This window comes from Calypte anna, chromosome 2 (genome assembly GCF_003957555.1).
Source record: "Calypte anna isolate BGI_N300 chromosome 2, bCalAnn1_v1.p, whole genome shotgun sequence".
Classification (NCBI taxonomy): Eukaryota; Metazoa; Chordata; class Aves; order Apodiformes; family Trochilidae; genus Calypte; species Calypte anna.
Window position 1 is genome coordinate 782,952 of NC_044245.1, and position 15,426 is coordinate 798,377.

A 15,426-nucleotide genomic window follows, 5' to 3' on the forward strand; every position below is an offset into this window, starting at 1 on the left:
GTCTCATTTCCTCAGAAGCAGTCTGACACATCATGTGTGTTTCTGTTGGCCTTAAACCCAAATCCTGGAGGTCTTTGTCCCTTGCAAGCAGCTTTCCCTCAGGAGCCCAGAGCTGCTCTCTCTCAGGTGCATCTTCCTCTTGGTTTTGAAATAATCTTTCTCTGCCTCATGTCTTTCCCCTGTGTGCTGACACTGCCCTTGTTCTTCTCTCCTGCCAGACCCCTTCAGCATGCACAGAGGGGAGAACCTGCCTGATTTATCATTTCCTACTGACATGAAGAATGTGCCGATGTTCACGGACCATGTTGATGCTTCCAGGGACATCCCTGGTGAGTTCCTCCTCAGGTTTTGTCCTTGATGGTCAAGTTTTGGTGTTTCCTCTGCTGACCCTCATGGGCTGCAAGCTGTTAAGCTGCTAAGAACCCAGACTGCGTAATCTCCCCACATGGTTTATTTCATTTGAAGTTTTCCTTCCTAATCCATTCCCATTTCCATCCTAAATCCATTCCAATAGCTACCTCCAGGAAGGGTCTTTTTGAAGTACATTTAGGCAGAAGGAGATGGAACATCCAGACAAGTTCAGCTGAAGCAGCAGTTACCAATGTCTTCTCTTCATGCCTGGAAACCAAGTACACGTGGACTTTTTCCACAAAGGGGTTGTCAGTGTTTGGACTATTGGAGTTTGAGGAGTTATTTATAAGAATTCATGGGAGCAGAAGCAGAAAGCAAAAGGGAAATAATTTGCAAGTAAAAAAAAACTGTAAGCCTGTGCTTACTGCCTGACACCTTGTTAAAAATGATGTCTGCATAAATAATATACAGTGCAGTTTGCAGTGGTAGCTAATGGAGAGAGCTGCTTGCAGACCTGACCTGAGCTGCTTGTGAGCACAACAGGATGGTTTATTTTCTGAGTTGTGTAGACATTAATTTTTGGAGGGGGAGTGTTCAGGGTAGCATGGTGATTAACAAGAGGCCTCTTATTTCACTAGCACCACATGGATCTATGATGCTACCTGAACAACCTTTCTTGGGGTCCCTGTATTCTCCTGCAGAGGCTCTAGACCCATCAGCCTTCATTGGCCTGGATTCAACTGCAGAATTTCTGCAAGAACAAGCAGGTAAGAAACATATTTTTGCTGTTACTGTCTTGTCTTGCTTGCTGGGCTTGAGGGGCATGGAGCTGGAAAATCTTGGTTCCCTCGTCCTAAAGAATTTTATTGAGGGAGTTGAGATATAAATTTAGCCAAGGTTAGAAAGTGTCCTCTTGGCAGTTCTTGGTTCAGTGTGGAAGTTTGGAAGGTGTTAGGAGATATTGGTTAAGTTTGTAAGGGACCTCTGGAAGTCACCTTATCCAGGGCCACCTAGAGCCAGTTGCCCAGAACCTGAGCAAAGAACCTGCTCTGTTGGGCCCTGGGATCAGTGCTGGGTAGAATCCTTGTCTGATCCAAGCTTTCACACTGAAGGAGGTGATGTTCTGGTACCATTCTTAGAGGGAACTGAAAAGTCACCTGAGAATGAACTCTCAAAGCAGCTGAGTCAGTCCCTCCAGCTGAGAAACTGAAGCAGTGGCAGTGTCAGGACTCAATGCTTTGTTTTCCATAGTGCCTGAAGAACACTGGATGGGAGCTCAGCATGATGTGAAGGGACCAGATGCCTCTTTCTTTGTTGAGCCACCAGGTAAAAACAGTTTTGACTTGATCTGCAGGAACTGTTCCTAGAGTTTCTTAAAAACAGAAGCAGAGCTTCTTCTCTTGGCTGCCTTTGCAGGAAACAAAAGGCACTAATGGAGTGAAGTCACCAGAAAACCCTCACTGGTTCTGCTTCTCAAATCAATTTAGAATAGAAACTTTAGAATATAAACTTCAGAATATATATGTGTTTCTGGGAGGTGATACCAGACACATTCTGGTTTAGTGCTGCAAGAGATGGGGAGAACTCTGCTTTTGTAGTGCCTCTTTACCTCTAATTCAGGGTAACAAATTTAATATATACAGTTCCAAGCCCAACCCTCAGTAGATATTAGTGGCACATCCTTTCAGGGCCATGCTGTGTAGCAGAGCTTTGACCCATTGAAAATGTGGATTCCAGGCTGTGTCTGCATCCTGTGCATCTCTGACACTGAAGGGACCTTAATTTCCAGATGGGATGTGTATGCCAGCATGGCTTGACACTAATCAATTAACTAAATTAATCATAGAATAAATAATAGAATGAAATTATAAATATAAAATAAATCTAATAAACAAAATGATAAATCTAAGAAGTGCAATAGCTGTAAATAGTACATTACATAATACATATTTAAATAGAGTGCATAAAATTGGGTTGCACCTTGAGGTCCCTTCCAGCCTGACATCCTGTGATTCTATGAAAATTTGGTCTTGAAAAAGATTCTAAAACTGGAACTTGCCCCCTGTGAAGGCTTCTGGTGTTTGTACCCACTGCAAGTCAGACCTGCTGGGCTGGGTGATACAGCAGAGCCCTGGTGCTTACTGCTTGGAAGGGTCAAGGCAGCTCAGGGCACCAAGAACATCATTTGGGCTCATGCATAATCAGCAGAATTTTAAACTAAATCCTAATTGCAAATCTGTGTATTCTGTCCATTTGCCTTTAGCTGAATCTTTGAAGCTCCATTGTGACCCAGTTCCACTGTGGGTGTGTGCATGCTGTGCTGTTGCCTCCACAGCTGGGTCTTTAGTGCTGATTTGGGTGAACAAGCTGAGAAGAGAGGAATTAACCACTGCTCATAGGGAGAAAGTTCTGGAGCTGGTGGCTCCTGCTGGGACTTGGGGTAGAACTGGGCTGCTTTGTAGCTGAACCTTGCTCAGCTTTGTCACTGCAGTGGCTACTCTCAGGATACAAGTGGTTTCCTAGGTGTTGCATGAACTGTTTTTATTAAGATTAATGGTAAAAAACAATTCTGGTTTTGTCCAATCCACCCAGGATGCTGAAAGGGGGGAGAGAGAGAATCCCAGAGTCTCAGCTGGGAAGGGACCCCAAGGCCCATCTGCTCCAACCCTTCTCATATTCTTGTTGATCTGAGATGTCTCAGCACCCATGGAGCTGAGACTTCCAACTTTCCCAAGTGGGGGAATCCACCCCTTCCCCTGGGAGACCATTCCAAGGTCTGACTGTCCTCAGGGGGACAAATTTTCCTCTGGTGTCCACTGGGAATCTCCCCAGGAGCACCTTGTGCCCATTGCCCCTTGTCCTGTCCATGGGACTCCTTGTACCCAGGGAGTCTCCAGCTGCTTTGGAGCCCCCTCTAATTTCCCTGTTAAGAACTGGGAAGGTAACTCACACCCTGGCAGCTCCAGAAGAGAGAGCAGGTTGCTGAAGTCCTCCTGAGTGCCTGATGAACCTTCCTTTCTGTGCCCAGTGCCCCCCACAGTGACTGAAGCACTAAAGCCCACTTTGCCAGCAAGCCCTGCAGCTGTGGCTCCTGCTTTCCCTCCTCCTGCAGCCACAGCATCCCCAGGAGAGGCTGGAGCTCCTGATGGACCAAAAGGTAAAATGTCCCCAGGGTAAAGCTTGGTGCTGGGTTGAGGCCCTTCCTGAGCAAGCTGGGATGGTGGGAAGCCATGGGGAAGCACAGCAAGGGGTTGACAGAGTCCATTGGGGCTGAAGGTTTCTGGTACCTGAACTGTGTTGGTGAGAGACAGCAAGTCTGCTCAGCTTGTCAGCTCCTGGCTCCCCAGCCACTGACTGATTTAATGATCCTTTCTCCAAAGTTTAGCTTCAGAAAAATAGTAAGATGTTTCAAGACAAAGGTTATCCCATGTATACCAGCATGGATACCATATATTGCATGGTTACACATGGTACTATATATCAGGAGCTTAAACCCAGCCTGTTTTAAAGTCTCTCTTTAAAAAAAACAGATTTTTAAAGGCATTTATATACAGCATCAGACTCCTGGTGCATTTGACACCAGTTTTGTCCATTTACTTTCTGCTTTATTCCATTCCTCCCCATGGCTCACCAGGACACATCCTTACTGCCTTTAATATTCCTTACTCTCTTATTCTTCTGTAAAATCACAATCTTTACATTTTATTTTTGAGAGGCTCACTTTAGCACTGCTAAAAAAGGGAAGGAAAAAAAAAAAAAAGGCAAACCAAATGATGGCCAGTGCATAATGGATCCTTTTGCTTTGGTTCACTGCAATATTGGTTTCCTCTAAGTGGATCCTGAAATGCTATTTTTAAGAGACTTATTCTGTTCATTTTACATGTCTGCTTCAGGATTTAATATATTTTCCATTTTTTTTGAGGATACTTTTTAGATGTGGCTCAAAGAAGCAATAGAAATTGTATTTTTTTTGAGGGGGGATCTACTCAGCACTATAACTGAAAGGTTCAGGTCACCACACACTGCACAGAGCATGGGTAGTGCTTGGGGCTGCTGAGATTAATAGCTGCAGAAAAGAAATCTAGAGCTTCTGACTTTTGATAATTAGTAAAACTTGGCTCTAGACAGCTGGAACCTTAAACTGGCTGGAAAAACTCCTTTAAAAGTCCTTTAAGGGGTTTTTGTGAGAACGTGATCTTCAGCACAGGGGTTTGACTGCCCTGGGAGCTGAGAAATCTGATTTTGAAACTCACAGTTCAGCATCTGGTGTGTGAAAAGTGGATGAGGCCAAATCAGGCATGAAAGAATGAAGGGGAATTGGTGGTTCCCTGGAGAGCAGTGTTTGGTGTGTCTGGGGAGCCAGGGCTTCTGCTTGGGTTGCAGCACTGTGCCACCCTTGGGCAGCAGAAATGGTATTTCCCAGAATGGGTTGGGTTGGAAGGGACCTTAAATCCCCCCCAGTGCTCCCCCTGCCATGGTCAGGGACCCCTCCCCCAGCCCAGGGGGCTCCAAGCCCCATCCAACCTTCAACACTGCCAGGGATGGGGCAGCCACAGCTTCCTTGGGCAACCTGGGCACCCAGGGGCTCAGCACCCTCACCCCAAACAATTTCTCCCTCCCTCCCTCCCTGCCCAAGATCTCCTCTCCATCTCCCCTCTCCCAGCTCCAAACCCTTCCCCCTTGGTCCTTTTTCAAATGAAGTGGAATGTTTCAGGGTTTTTTCTGCTGCTGAAATGCACAGCTGTGCTCATCAAGGTGACACCAGAAGTGTCTGTGTCCTGCTGTACAGAACTCCTCACGCTGATTCCTGCAGATATGCTGCTGGAATTTGTTGCTCCCAGTGGATCCAGCATCTCTGGTCTCTTGCCAGCTCCATGGTACCAGGCAGTTTTTAAACAAAACCAAGGCCTCCCTTGGCTGATGGACATCTGGAGCAGAGGGAGGTCTAACACTGTAGTTAAGGAGACAAAATGAGGAGACAAACCAGAAGGTGTAGAAGGAGCAGCACCTCTGTGCACAGAGGAGCATCATCATCATCAGTTCACTCTGAGCATGCACTCAGATTGGCAAAACTTGGGAGTAAATGATGCTGAAAGGCAAGGAGTGCCAAGCCTCATCTTCTCTAGTTGTCCACTCATGCTGTTATGGACTTTCAGGTTGTGTTTTGTGGCTGATTTCTGTGATCTGTGTTTCTGTTGCAGCTACAGCCTGTGTTCCCATCTCAGGTGATGTGTCCCTTTCTGCAGAAGAAGCTGGGTCCATTCCTGCAGGAGACACCAAGCCTCCCCAGGCTCTGGATGCTGGGTCAGTCCCTGCTGCAGAACCCAACCCTTTCCAGGCTGTGGATGTTGGGTTTGCCAAGGCTCCTGATGCTGTCAGCACTGCACCCACCCTGGTGGCAGACACTGGCTTCACCCCAGGAGCAGATGCTGTGTCCCAGAATGCTGTGTCCCAGAATGCTATGGATTTGGAGTTTGCACCAGCAGAAGATGCAAGGTTTGCCCCAGCAGCAGCTGCAATGTCTCACCAGGCCATGGGTTTGGCATTCCCCCCAGCAGCAGATGCAGAACCTCATCATGCTCTGGATTCTGAGTTTGCCCCAGCAGCAGACAGGAAATCCCACCATGCTGTGGATTTGGCCTTTGCTCCAGCAGCAGATGCCAAATCTCCTCCTGGCATGGGTCCTGAGTTTGCACCAGCAGCAGATGCAGAAGTCAAGCATCAAGCTGGGGATTCTGGGTTTGCTCCTGTGGTGGAAGCCAAACCTCTCCCTGCCATGGACTCTGGGGCTGCCTCTGCAGAAGCTAAGGCTGTGTCTGCAGCTGCCACCAAGGCTGCTGTGTCTGAAGGGCTGGTGACATCTGAGTCTTCTCTTGAGCAGGACAAGTCACCCTCTGACAACCTTCCTGCAGGTGAGTGTCTGAGCCTGAAAACTTCAATCAGGCTGGAAATAGCACAGCAAGGAGAGAAGGTCCCTGCAAATCTGAGGTTCAGATTGGATATTAGGAAAAATTTCTTCACTGAAAGAGGTTTCCCAAGGAGGTGGGAGGTAGATAGTCAGGAGATGATTTAGTGGTGAAGGTGGTGTAGGGCTGATGGTTGGACTTCAAGGTTCTTTCCAACCACGATGATTCTATGATTCTGTTAGCTCAGCATCTTTCCTGGTAGCTCACAGTGATGGCAGCACACGTGCACATTGTCAGAGCTGTGAAATAAAGAGCATATTGGTTTGGCAGTTCAGGTTGTGGAATCAAAGAATTATTTTGGTTGGGAAAGATCTTTAGGATCATGGAGTCCAACCCTTCCCCCAGCTCTGCCAGGGCCCCCCCAGCCCATGTCCCTCATCCCCACATCCCCAGGGGTTGCTCTGAAACCCCTCCAGGGATGATGGGGACTCCAGCCCTGCCCTGGGCAGCCTGGGCCAGGCCCTGACAACCCTTTCCAGGCAGAAATTCTTCCCCAGCTCCAACCTAAACCTCCCCTGGCACAACTTGAGTTGTGCCCAAAGTTCCTCTTGTCCCATCCCTTGTTCCTTGGGAGCAGAGCCCGACCCCCCCTGGCTCCAACCTCCTCTCAGGGGGTTGCAGAGAGCCACAAGGTCTCCCCTCAGCCTCCTCTGCTCCAGGATCAACACCCCCAGGGCCCTCAGCTGCTCCTCACAACTTCTCCAGACCCTTCTCCATCTTCTCCAGCCCCTCCTCCATGCTCTCCAGACCTTCTCCTTGTGCTCCAGACCCTTCCCCACCTCCATTCCCTTCTCTGCACACTCTCCAGACCCTCAATATCTCTTTTCTGACCCAGAACTGACCCCAGGATTGGGGGTGCAGCCTCAGCAGTGCCCAGCACAGGGGGAAAACAAAACGCAGCTTAAGTAGAGCTCAGTTCTGCTGTCCAGGTACAGACAGAGGATGTGTTTCACGAGGATATTTCACTTATAAAACTGGAATATCTTCATGATTTTTAATTATTTTTTTTACCTGACACCCTTGGCAGTGATGGGTGTTTTCAGGACAGCTGCAGAGACATTTTAGTTCATCCCTGCTCATCCTTTTTTTTGTGCATCACCATAATCTTCAGCTTCTGATGAAATCCTGATGGATCCTCTAGGACCTAACATTTTCAAACCAGGGTATTTATCTGAGAAATGGTTTCTGAATAGACTGATAGGCTTTGTTGATCATCTGGTGACATTTCCCTGGAATGACTAAAGGCGTTGAAGGGCTGAGGACAGCATTTTCCTTTTTTCCATGGGGTGGACAATGGGTTTTCTGTGCTGCACAGATTCCTGAAGGGACAGTATCATTTCAGAGAGAAAATCACTGTCAAAATACAGCAAATGCACTGCCTCTGCCCAGTACTGTGTCAGCTGATGGCAGAAAGAGTTGGAGTGGGATATTTTCTTTTCTTTCTTGCCCTCTAGTATTCCTTAATTTAATGTGTGGAGTAAATTTCAAAAGAGAAGTTTTAACAAAAAAAGACCCTACTGGAACCTAATAACTGGTAGGCAGAGGTGGGTGAATGAAAGAATAAATACCAGACAACAGAGGAGCATTTGCCTTAGCAGAGCACTTCAGCTTGCAGGTGGGGAGAGCTGCTAGAAAGTGATCCCAAAAAGCAGGTTACCTCTGCTTGAAAAGTGGGAAAACCTGTAGTTTCTTATGGGAGATAAGAGGTAGATGAGGGAGTGATTTTTCTCTTGCTCAGTTAAAGAGAATACAGATTTTTATTCTTTACCTTCTGTTTGCAGGAGCAGCTGCAGATGTGGAACGAGAAACGAAAGCCCCAGAACCTTGTGTTGAACGTTCAGAGAAAGCTGAAGACAGCAGAGCCCCCCCCAGCCAGCACCCAGAGCATCTTCCAGCCCAGACAAACCATCTTGCACAACCAGCAGGTGAGAAATGCAAACCAGAGTGGGAAACTGGAGCCAGCACTTTGCTACCAGCTGATTCTGCCCCACCACCCAAGTTCTTTCTCTGTCTCCTCTCCTTCCCAGGACAAAGGCACCAGGGTTGCATTTCCAGCAGGTTATCAATGTGGGATAAAACATGGGGACTGTTTTAAATAGGTGGTAGTCTTAACTTTTGAAATTCCCCATCCTGTAACTTGTCTTTTTCCTCCTCATCCATAGCTCTGCCAAAGTGTGTCATAATTTTGATTTCTAGTTAAAACTTAAATAAAATTAATTACATATAGAACCATTCTCCCATGTAATTATGTCTTACAAAATTAAAACCTGTTGTAATTATGTGCAGCTAGGAATCTTGTAGTGTCTGAATGAATATATTCTAAGGTATTAATGAATTTGAGATGATTAACATTCAACAGGGACTCCAGACTGGTGTAATGGAGCATGTTCTGGGTTTGAATTCCAGTGGGAAGCTGGGGTAGCCTGCATTCAGTTCATTACAAAGAGGGAAAAAAACCCAGACAAACCCTCAGCCTTTGTGAAGCCCCATGACAACCTTTGCTTTGTGTTTTACCCCCACCTTGACATCTACCAAAATGTAAAATTGCTGATTGGGATGGGGCTGTGAGGAGATGAGACCTGCCAGACTGCTGCATCTCACACACTTCATCCCTATTAGAAGTAAAACCTGTACCCTCTTCAAGAGCTTGCTTTTAAGCTGCAGGTTGCCCACATTGGTAAGAACTGAAGCATTCTGTTCGTATTTTATATCTTTCAGTTCCAGTAGAAGCAAAAGAAGCTGTTGCACTAGAAAATAAAGATCTCCTTCCAGAAAAATCTGTTCCCACTGTGGACATCACTGGTACAGAGAAACAGAAGGAGGAGGCTGAACACAACCATGTCCAACACGCAGAACCTCAGCAAGAAAAAACCCTGCAAGAGCCCACAGGTAGAATATAAATAATAAGTCACTTCCAGAATGGAAATATCCTCTGGGAACTCTTCACCTTTTTCTGCTGACTGCGTTGCCACTTGAGCAAGCAGAAATCCTTTTTGCACCAAGCAGCTCTGCAGTTCTTTGCATTCCTGGGTGATTCTGCTTGCACTTTGCCTCTAATCCCTGCCCTCTTAAATAGTCTTTTCCCCTCTGTGTGGGCTAAAAGCTCAAGTATTGGTGCTGCTAGTACTTTCTCACTGGGACTGGCTTATATACTTTTCTGCTGCAGAATTTAAAAGCTCACCATCTTTTTGCCATCACTGCTAGCTTTTTATTTTGGGTGTTAAAAAGGACCATTAATTCTTATTACACCATTCCTAGTAAAGACCTCCTTCCAAATTGGGTTTTGTAATTACCAAAGGAAAAATGTAATTTATTTTTTTCCTCCCTGCTCCACTAACCCAGCCTCTCCAGTGAGCTGTTATTGCTTACCCTGGTGACTGGAGGCTGATTTGTGGGCCAGGGCTTACTGACAAATGTCTGAGGCTCTCTGTGCAGTCAGTGGCTTGTAGCTAAGGAAACCTGGTGCTGGCTGTGACAGCACAGCAGATTTGTTCTGGTGGTTCTGCCTTCTGCTGCTCTCACCCTGGGTGCTGGGGCAGACGTAGCTCCCCTGCTCCCCCTTCCCCATCCTGCCCCTTTCCTTTTCCCGAGTCTCCTCTTTTCCACTAAATTTCTGTTTGAACTTTTTGGAAGGATGGCAGCCAGTGATGTAAAAAGTTTCTCTCCTCTCTTGTTTTGCTAAGACAAAATGGATCCTTAATGCATTTTTCAAAAGCCATAGCATGTCCTCACAAGAACTGTTGCTTTTTGGTGGGGTAAGAGGAGCATGTATCAGGAATGATGGATTGTTAAGTAGCACTGACATATCTATCAGTAGCAGTTTAATTAGGCTTTGTGTGTAATTGGCTGTCCCAGCTCTACTGAGGTGGCTTTAGGATTAACGTGGTGTCGGTGGTGGAATATTCTGCATAGATGGCTGTGCTAGGACTGTTTTAGATGGCTTGGAGCATCTGTAGAGCATATTTATTACCTGTAGAGCATATTTATTATTTTATTTAAAAGCAAATAGTTCCTTCAGTGTTTGAGCAGGCTTCCTGTATTCCAGGTCTCCCTACTGCACAAATCAGGCAAGCTAACAAATCAAGTGACCGCAGGTTTGGCAGAGCAAAACCTGTACCAGTGCCTATTGCAGATGTACCAGAGGAACGTCTAATAGGCCTCCCACAGCAGAAGAGTTCTGACCCCAAAGTAGATCCCTGTTCTGTAGAGGAACTCGGCTGTGTTGCTGGAGCACCCCCCCACCCTAGGGTCTCCCACAGAAAGGCACCTGAGCAACCGTCCCGCTCGCCGTCCGAGTTTCTGGGGAGCTGCAGAGATGTCCCGAGGGAGAGCTGGGATTTGGAAGGTTCTCTGGCAATTGTGAAGAAGAAGAAAAAGAAACCAAAGCAGAAGAGAAACCAGCTGCCCAGGGCAATGGAGTTCTGGGATGAAAATGTCTCCAGATCTCCTAGAAATTCTCCATTTGCTGCAGAATTCCCAAGAGCAGACGTCTGTCCCATCGTGCCTGCTGAAGCTCGCAAAGAGCAGGCGATGGCCTCAGGAAGCAGAGCTGCAGATGTGCCAAAGGATGCTAAAATAATTTCAGCAGGTCAGATCTCGGATGAGCAAAATGCCTTCCCAGTGCCAGCAGCAGGCCAGAAGTCCCCCAAACCCAACCTGCCATTAGGATCTGCCTTGGATGCAAGGAACGGAGACGTCAGGAAAACAGAAGAGAGGAGAGATGAGAGTTTCATCTTGCAATCAAAAGGCAAAAGGAAAGAGGTTCCTTTGCAGCAGGCAGGCAGGGCTAAGGTGGAGGAACCTGTTCCAGCAAAGGGTCCCACCACACCTATGGGAAGAGATTTTCTTGATAAAAATGAGAAGAGGGAGAGTAAGGAGTCCAAATGTGCTGACCTGACGCTGTCTCCTCCAGAAGCCATCAGCCTAAGCAAAGCAGAAACTCCTTTAGAGACCAAACCTTCAGAATTGCTCCTTTCTGATAAGGAGACAAAATGCTCATCTCCCAGGCATGAAGCCTTCAGAGACACTGCCCACCCTGAGGTTCAGACCTCCAGTGGGCCCCTGGGGGCAGCAGCAAAAAAACAAGGGAGCTGTGAAAAGAGCAAAGGGGTTGAAAATGAATCCTTCAGGGAGGCTGCAGCCCCGTTGGAGAAGCTTCCCAAGGAGCCAAAGGCAGCTTCTGAAACCAAACCAGTGAGCTCCGACTTCAGGACTGCAAAGGGAGGGTTGGAGGCCTCAACAGATCCTAGTAAAATGCCTGTTGTTACCCCAAAACCTGAGGAGGTCCCTGCTTTGCAGGACAGGAGGGCTGTTGGGGAACAGCCCTTTCTCCTCTCGGTGTCATCTGATGCCAGCAAACAGCTCAGCTCTGCTGGAGCAGGGGACAGAGCCATGGTGGCAGAATCCCCCGAGCAAAACAAAGGGAAAGGCTTTGTGGTGTTAGAGCAGCAGACTGGAAAAGATCCCAACATTGCACATGGGCTGGACAGACCCAAAAAAAAGCGTGGTGAAGGGAAAGGGAAAAAACCCAGGAGCTCCTGTGAGCAGCTGATGGAGTCGGAGGATGTAGGCAGAGCTGGGGATGGAGGGAGGATGGATGAGGCTCTAAAAGAAGTAGCTTTCCCTGAGAAGGGCAGAGGTTTCCCTGCACGAGTTCAACCATCAGCAGGTGCTGCAGACAAGCCAAAGAAAAGAGGGAGTGATGGAAGGAGTAAAAAAGGCGAAAGGAGTTATTTCCAGCAGCCTTTTCTTGAGCATAAGGTGGAGCCGAGTGGTTTTCCTGATGTGATCCATCAGCCTCAGGCCGTCAGTGATGAAGGCAGAGAGAGGGGCTGGGCTGCTGAGGAGAGTTTTCAGGAGAAGGCATCTAAAACTCCAAGGCCCCTTGAGCTGGGGATGGAGGGACCTAAAGAAAATGTTAGAAAAAGTGAAAAGGTTGATCCGGGGGCTTTAGGCCAACCCCTCCTGCTGGAGAGCAGCAGAGAGGAGGCCATGCACTTGGCTGACACAGTCAGCAAGGCAAAAGAGGTAAATTTGGTGAATAAAGGCAAAGAGGTTGGAATTGCTTCAAGTGAGTCAGTTGAGAGCAATTCTGATGCAGACAAACCCAGAAAGAGAGGTAGTGATGGGAAAAGAAAAAAAACTGAGAGAAGCCCTTTGAGGCAGGCAGCTGTCCTGGCTGCTGGGGTGGAGACAAACATCCTGCCCAGCAAAGAAAAGGGGGCTGGAAGCACAAAAGAAAATCTCTTTGATAAGGAAAAGGTGTCTGGCTTTGAAAGAGAGCTTTGGCTGGAGAATGTGACAGGTCTAAGCAAAGAGGTGCTGGAAAAGCCTGACACTCCTGGTGGGAGTAGGTGTTTCTCTGATCAGCCGGGTCTTTCAGGGAATAAAACAGAGGCAGCAGGGCCAGAAATTGTCACAACTAAAGAAACTTGCCCCAGGGATAAAGGTAAGGAACTAGATACAGCCCAGGCTCTCCCAGAGCCCAGGACAGATGCTCCTGTGGTCCAGAGTCCCACCAGGGAAACAGAGATGGACAAAACTAAGAAAAAAAGTCGAGATGTGAAAGGCAAAAAGGCTGGAAATAGTCTGGAGCACTCTGTGGTGCTGGGAGCAGGGGATGTCCCTGCAGGAAGGGAAGAGGTGGGAAATTCAAAACCAATTCAGTGTTTTGATAAAGGCAAAGAGACTAAATCCAGTACTTCAACAAGTCTCCTAGGTGACCCAGCTGATCTTGCTAAAGTCCAAGCTCCTGTTATACCTCTGGAGCCAGAAAACTCCCACGCGAGCAGTAAAAAATGCAAAAAGACAGAGGCTGACCTGCAGCAGCCATGTCTTCTGGAGCCCAGATCAGGGGCAGAGATGTTTCCTCCTGGTGACGTGGAGCTATCTGGCAAATCTGAAGCAGCAACTCCCACTCCTTGCAGCAAAGGGGGTGGAATTCCTGCCCTAGAGCACCCAGCAGTGCCAGATCCCACTTTGTCCACAGTTACTGAGAGACCCAAAAAGAGAGGTTATGATGGCAGCAGGAAAAAGGCTAAAAATGCCTCTGAGCAGCCTGTGGTTCTAGAGCCAAGAGCAAACAGGAGAGCAGTGCAGCCTCCTGTGGGATCTGAGATGGAATGTGGAATGGAAGACCCAAACCTTGTGGATGAGAACAGAAATATCAGAAACTTTCCCACTGGCCCTCAGGTGCTTTGGAATAACAAAGGGAGCTCCTTCGAATCCATGGCTCAGGCTGCAGGACCTGGCCCTGCTCACTCTGGTGAGGTTTCTCCTGGCTTCCCAAAGCAGAAGGAGGAGGGGGCAAGAGGGAAGGGGCTTCCACCTCCTGAAGAGGCAGCAGAGAAGAGCAGCAAAGAGCCTGGATCTGGAGCTCAGAAGGAGATAGAGGTGGAACAACCTTGCAAGCAGCCACTTAACCTGGAGCACAAGGAGTCTGGAGAAGAGATGTCAAAGCCAGGTGGTGAAATCAAAGAGGTTGGTTCCCAGGGTGGGAGTGAGGCAGGTAAACCACTTCCTTTGGATCATTCAGTGAAACAGGACGTGAAACCAAGGAAGGACAAAGTTCAGCTTTCTCCTGAGGCAAAGGTGGATGATAAAGAGATAAGAACCCCTGATAAAAAGCAAAGCACCACCAGCACTTCCTCAGCCCACCCTCAGGAGGTGGCAGATTCAAACCAGAGCCCTGCTTCTGCTCCTGCTCCTGCTCCTGCTCCTGCTCCTGCTCCTGCTCCTGCTCCTGCTCCTGCTCCTGCCAAAGGGACAGAGAAACCAGAAGGAGCAACCACCTCTTCTGGGGAGAAGGACCTGGGGAGCCTTTCCCGTGGACTTGCTGCCAGCCCAGAGAGCAGAGCAGGAGCAGCCAGGTCCCAGGCTGTGGCAGAGGCATTGGTGGAGAATAAAGCTGAGCTGGAGGGAGGTGGGAAGAGTGAGCAGAGCTCACTAAAGCACCCGGGTAGTTTGGACAATAAAGAGGCAGAGGCTGCTGATATAAAACTGACAGCTGCCCCACCAACCAACCAAAGTCCTCCAGATGACCAGAAGGATCATCCTCAGCCTGCTGGAGATGCTGCTGCTCAGGGTGAAGAGGCTCACCTGAAGGACACCCCGGCCTTGCAGCCTGGAGAAGACAAACCTCAAGATGCAACTAAAGGAAAAGAAGAAGAATGTGAGCAAAAAGCTGCGAAGGAGGCAAAGAAAGAGAAAGTTAAAGCAGCAGACCAGCTCAAAGGCTACATGAGACCCACAAAGTCCAGAGGGGTGCCAGCTCTGCCTGCCAGGGCTGCTGCTCCAGACCGAGAGAAACAAAAGCAGCTGAAACCCAGTGCTGTGAGCCAGCAGAGGCAAGAAAAAGGTGTGTGCTTGTGATTTGAGCTAGCAGCAGTAATGCAGACAGCTTGCCTGCAAGGCCTTGCTCTGTGGCAGCGTGTTGGCATGGATATGTCATGGTTAATCCGAGGTGGCACAAGGGAGTGTGGCATGACTGGGGTTTTGGCTGATCTTAAAAGGCTGTTGGGTCTGCTTGCCTGTCTCACAGTGCTAATTCCCAGAGTTTGAAGGACTGACAGCTTGGTATAAGGTACAGAATTCTTGATTATTGTTTGTTTGGTTTTTTACTCAATCAGAGAGAGTTTTACATACATGTTATAGGATATTTCAGTGAAATTGCACTGTGTGGTGTTCAGTTACATGAGGTTCTTGTCATCTGAGAGGGAAAGTGACCTTCAGCAGGGATACAGCCCTGAATCATCCTTGTCCCTGAACGGCACCCCGTGCCACCAGTGGGCAGGGATCAGAGCATCCCCTGGGAGGAAGTTTGCTCCATCACTGCCCTCTTGCAGGGTTTGGTTTCAATCCCATCTCAGGCTACTGCAACCTCCTCCTGCAGCTGGTTAGAGACTTCATCTTCAGCTACCTTGAGCTGTGTCCTGCCTAAAGCAGAGCTGTAGGACAGCAGTAGCTGGGCTAGAGACAGGTTTCAAGGCTTTGACTCTCTGTTGAGACCATGGATGGGCTGGTCAGTGGCTTGGATTGTTTAACCTGGCTCTTGTCCAGGGTCCAACATCCCTGTTCCCATAGGAAATGGCAGAGAATTGGTTTCATAGAA

General features: G+C 48.2%; 1 protein-coding gene across 6 annotated transcripts in view; it reads left to right on the forward strand.

The window, feature by feature from the left end:
• Nucleotides 1-15,426, forward strand: part of LOC103536145 (microtubule-associated protein 4-like) — a 150,320-nt gene that overhangs the window by 102,514 nt on the left and 32,380 nt on the right. For 3 of the 6 annotated variants that reach the window (XM_030444902.1, XM_030444904.1, XM_030444903.1), the window contains 8 exons: nt 219-329; nt 990-1,118; nt 1,603-1,677; nt 3,380-3,508; nt 5,553-6,263; nt 8,099-8,242; nt 9,036-9,206; nt 10,363-14,673. In XM_030444902.1, coding sequence (XP_030300762.1) covers nt 219-329; nt 990-1,118; nt 1,603-1,677; nt 3,380-3,508; nt 5,553-6,263; nt 8,099-8,242; nt 9,036-9,206; nt 10,363-14,673 — 5,781 coding nt within the window. The remainder of the gene's footprint in view (nt 1-218; nt 330-989; nt 1,119-1,602; nt 1,678-3,379; nt 3,509-5,552; nt 6,264-8,098; nt 8,243-9,035; nt 9,207-10,362; nt 14,674-15,426) is intronic. The other 3 variants (XM_030444905.1, XM_030444906.1, XM_030444907.1) reach the window with 3 other exon arrangements.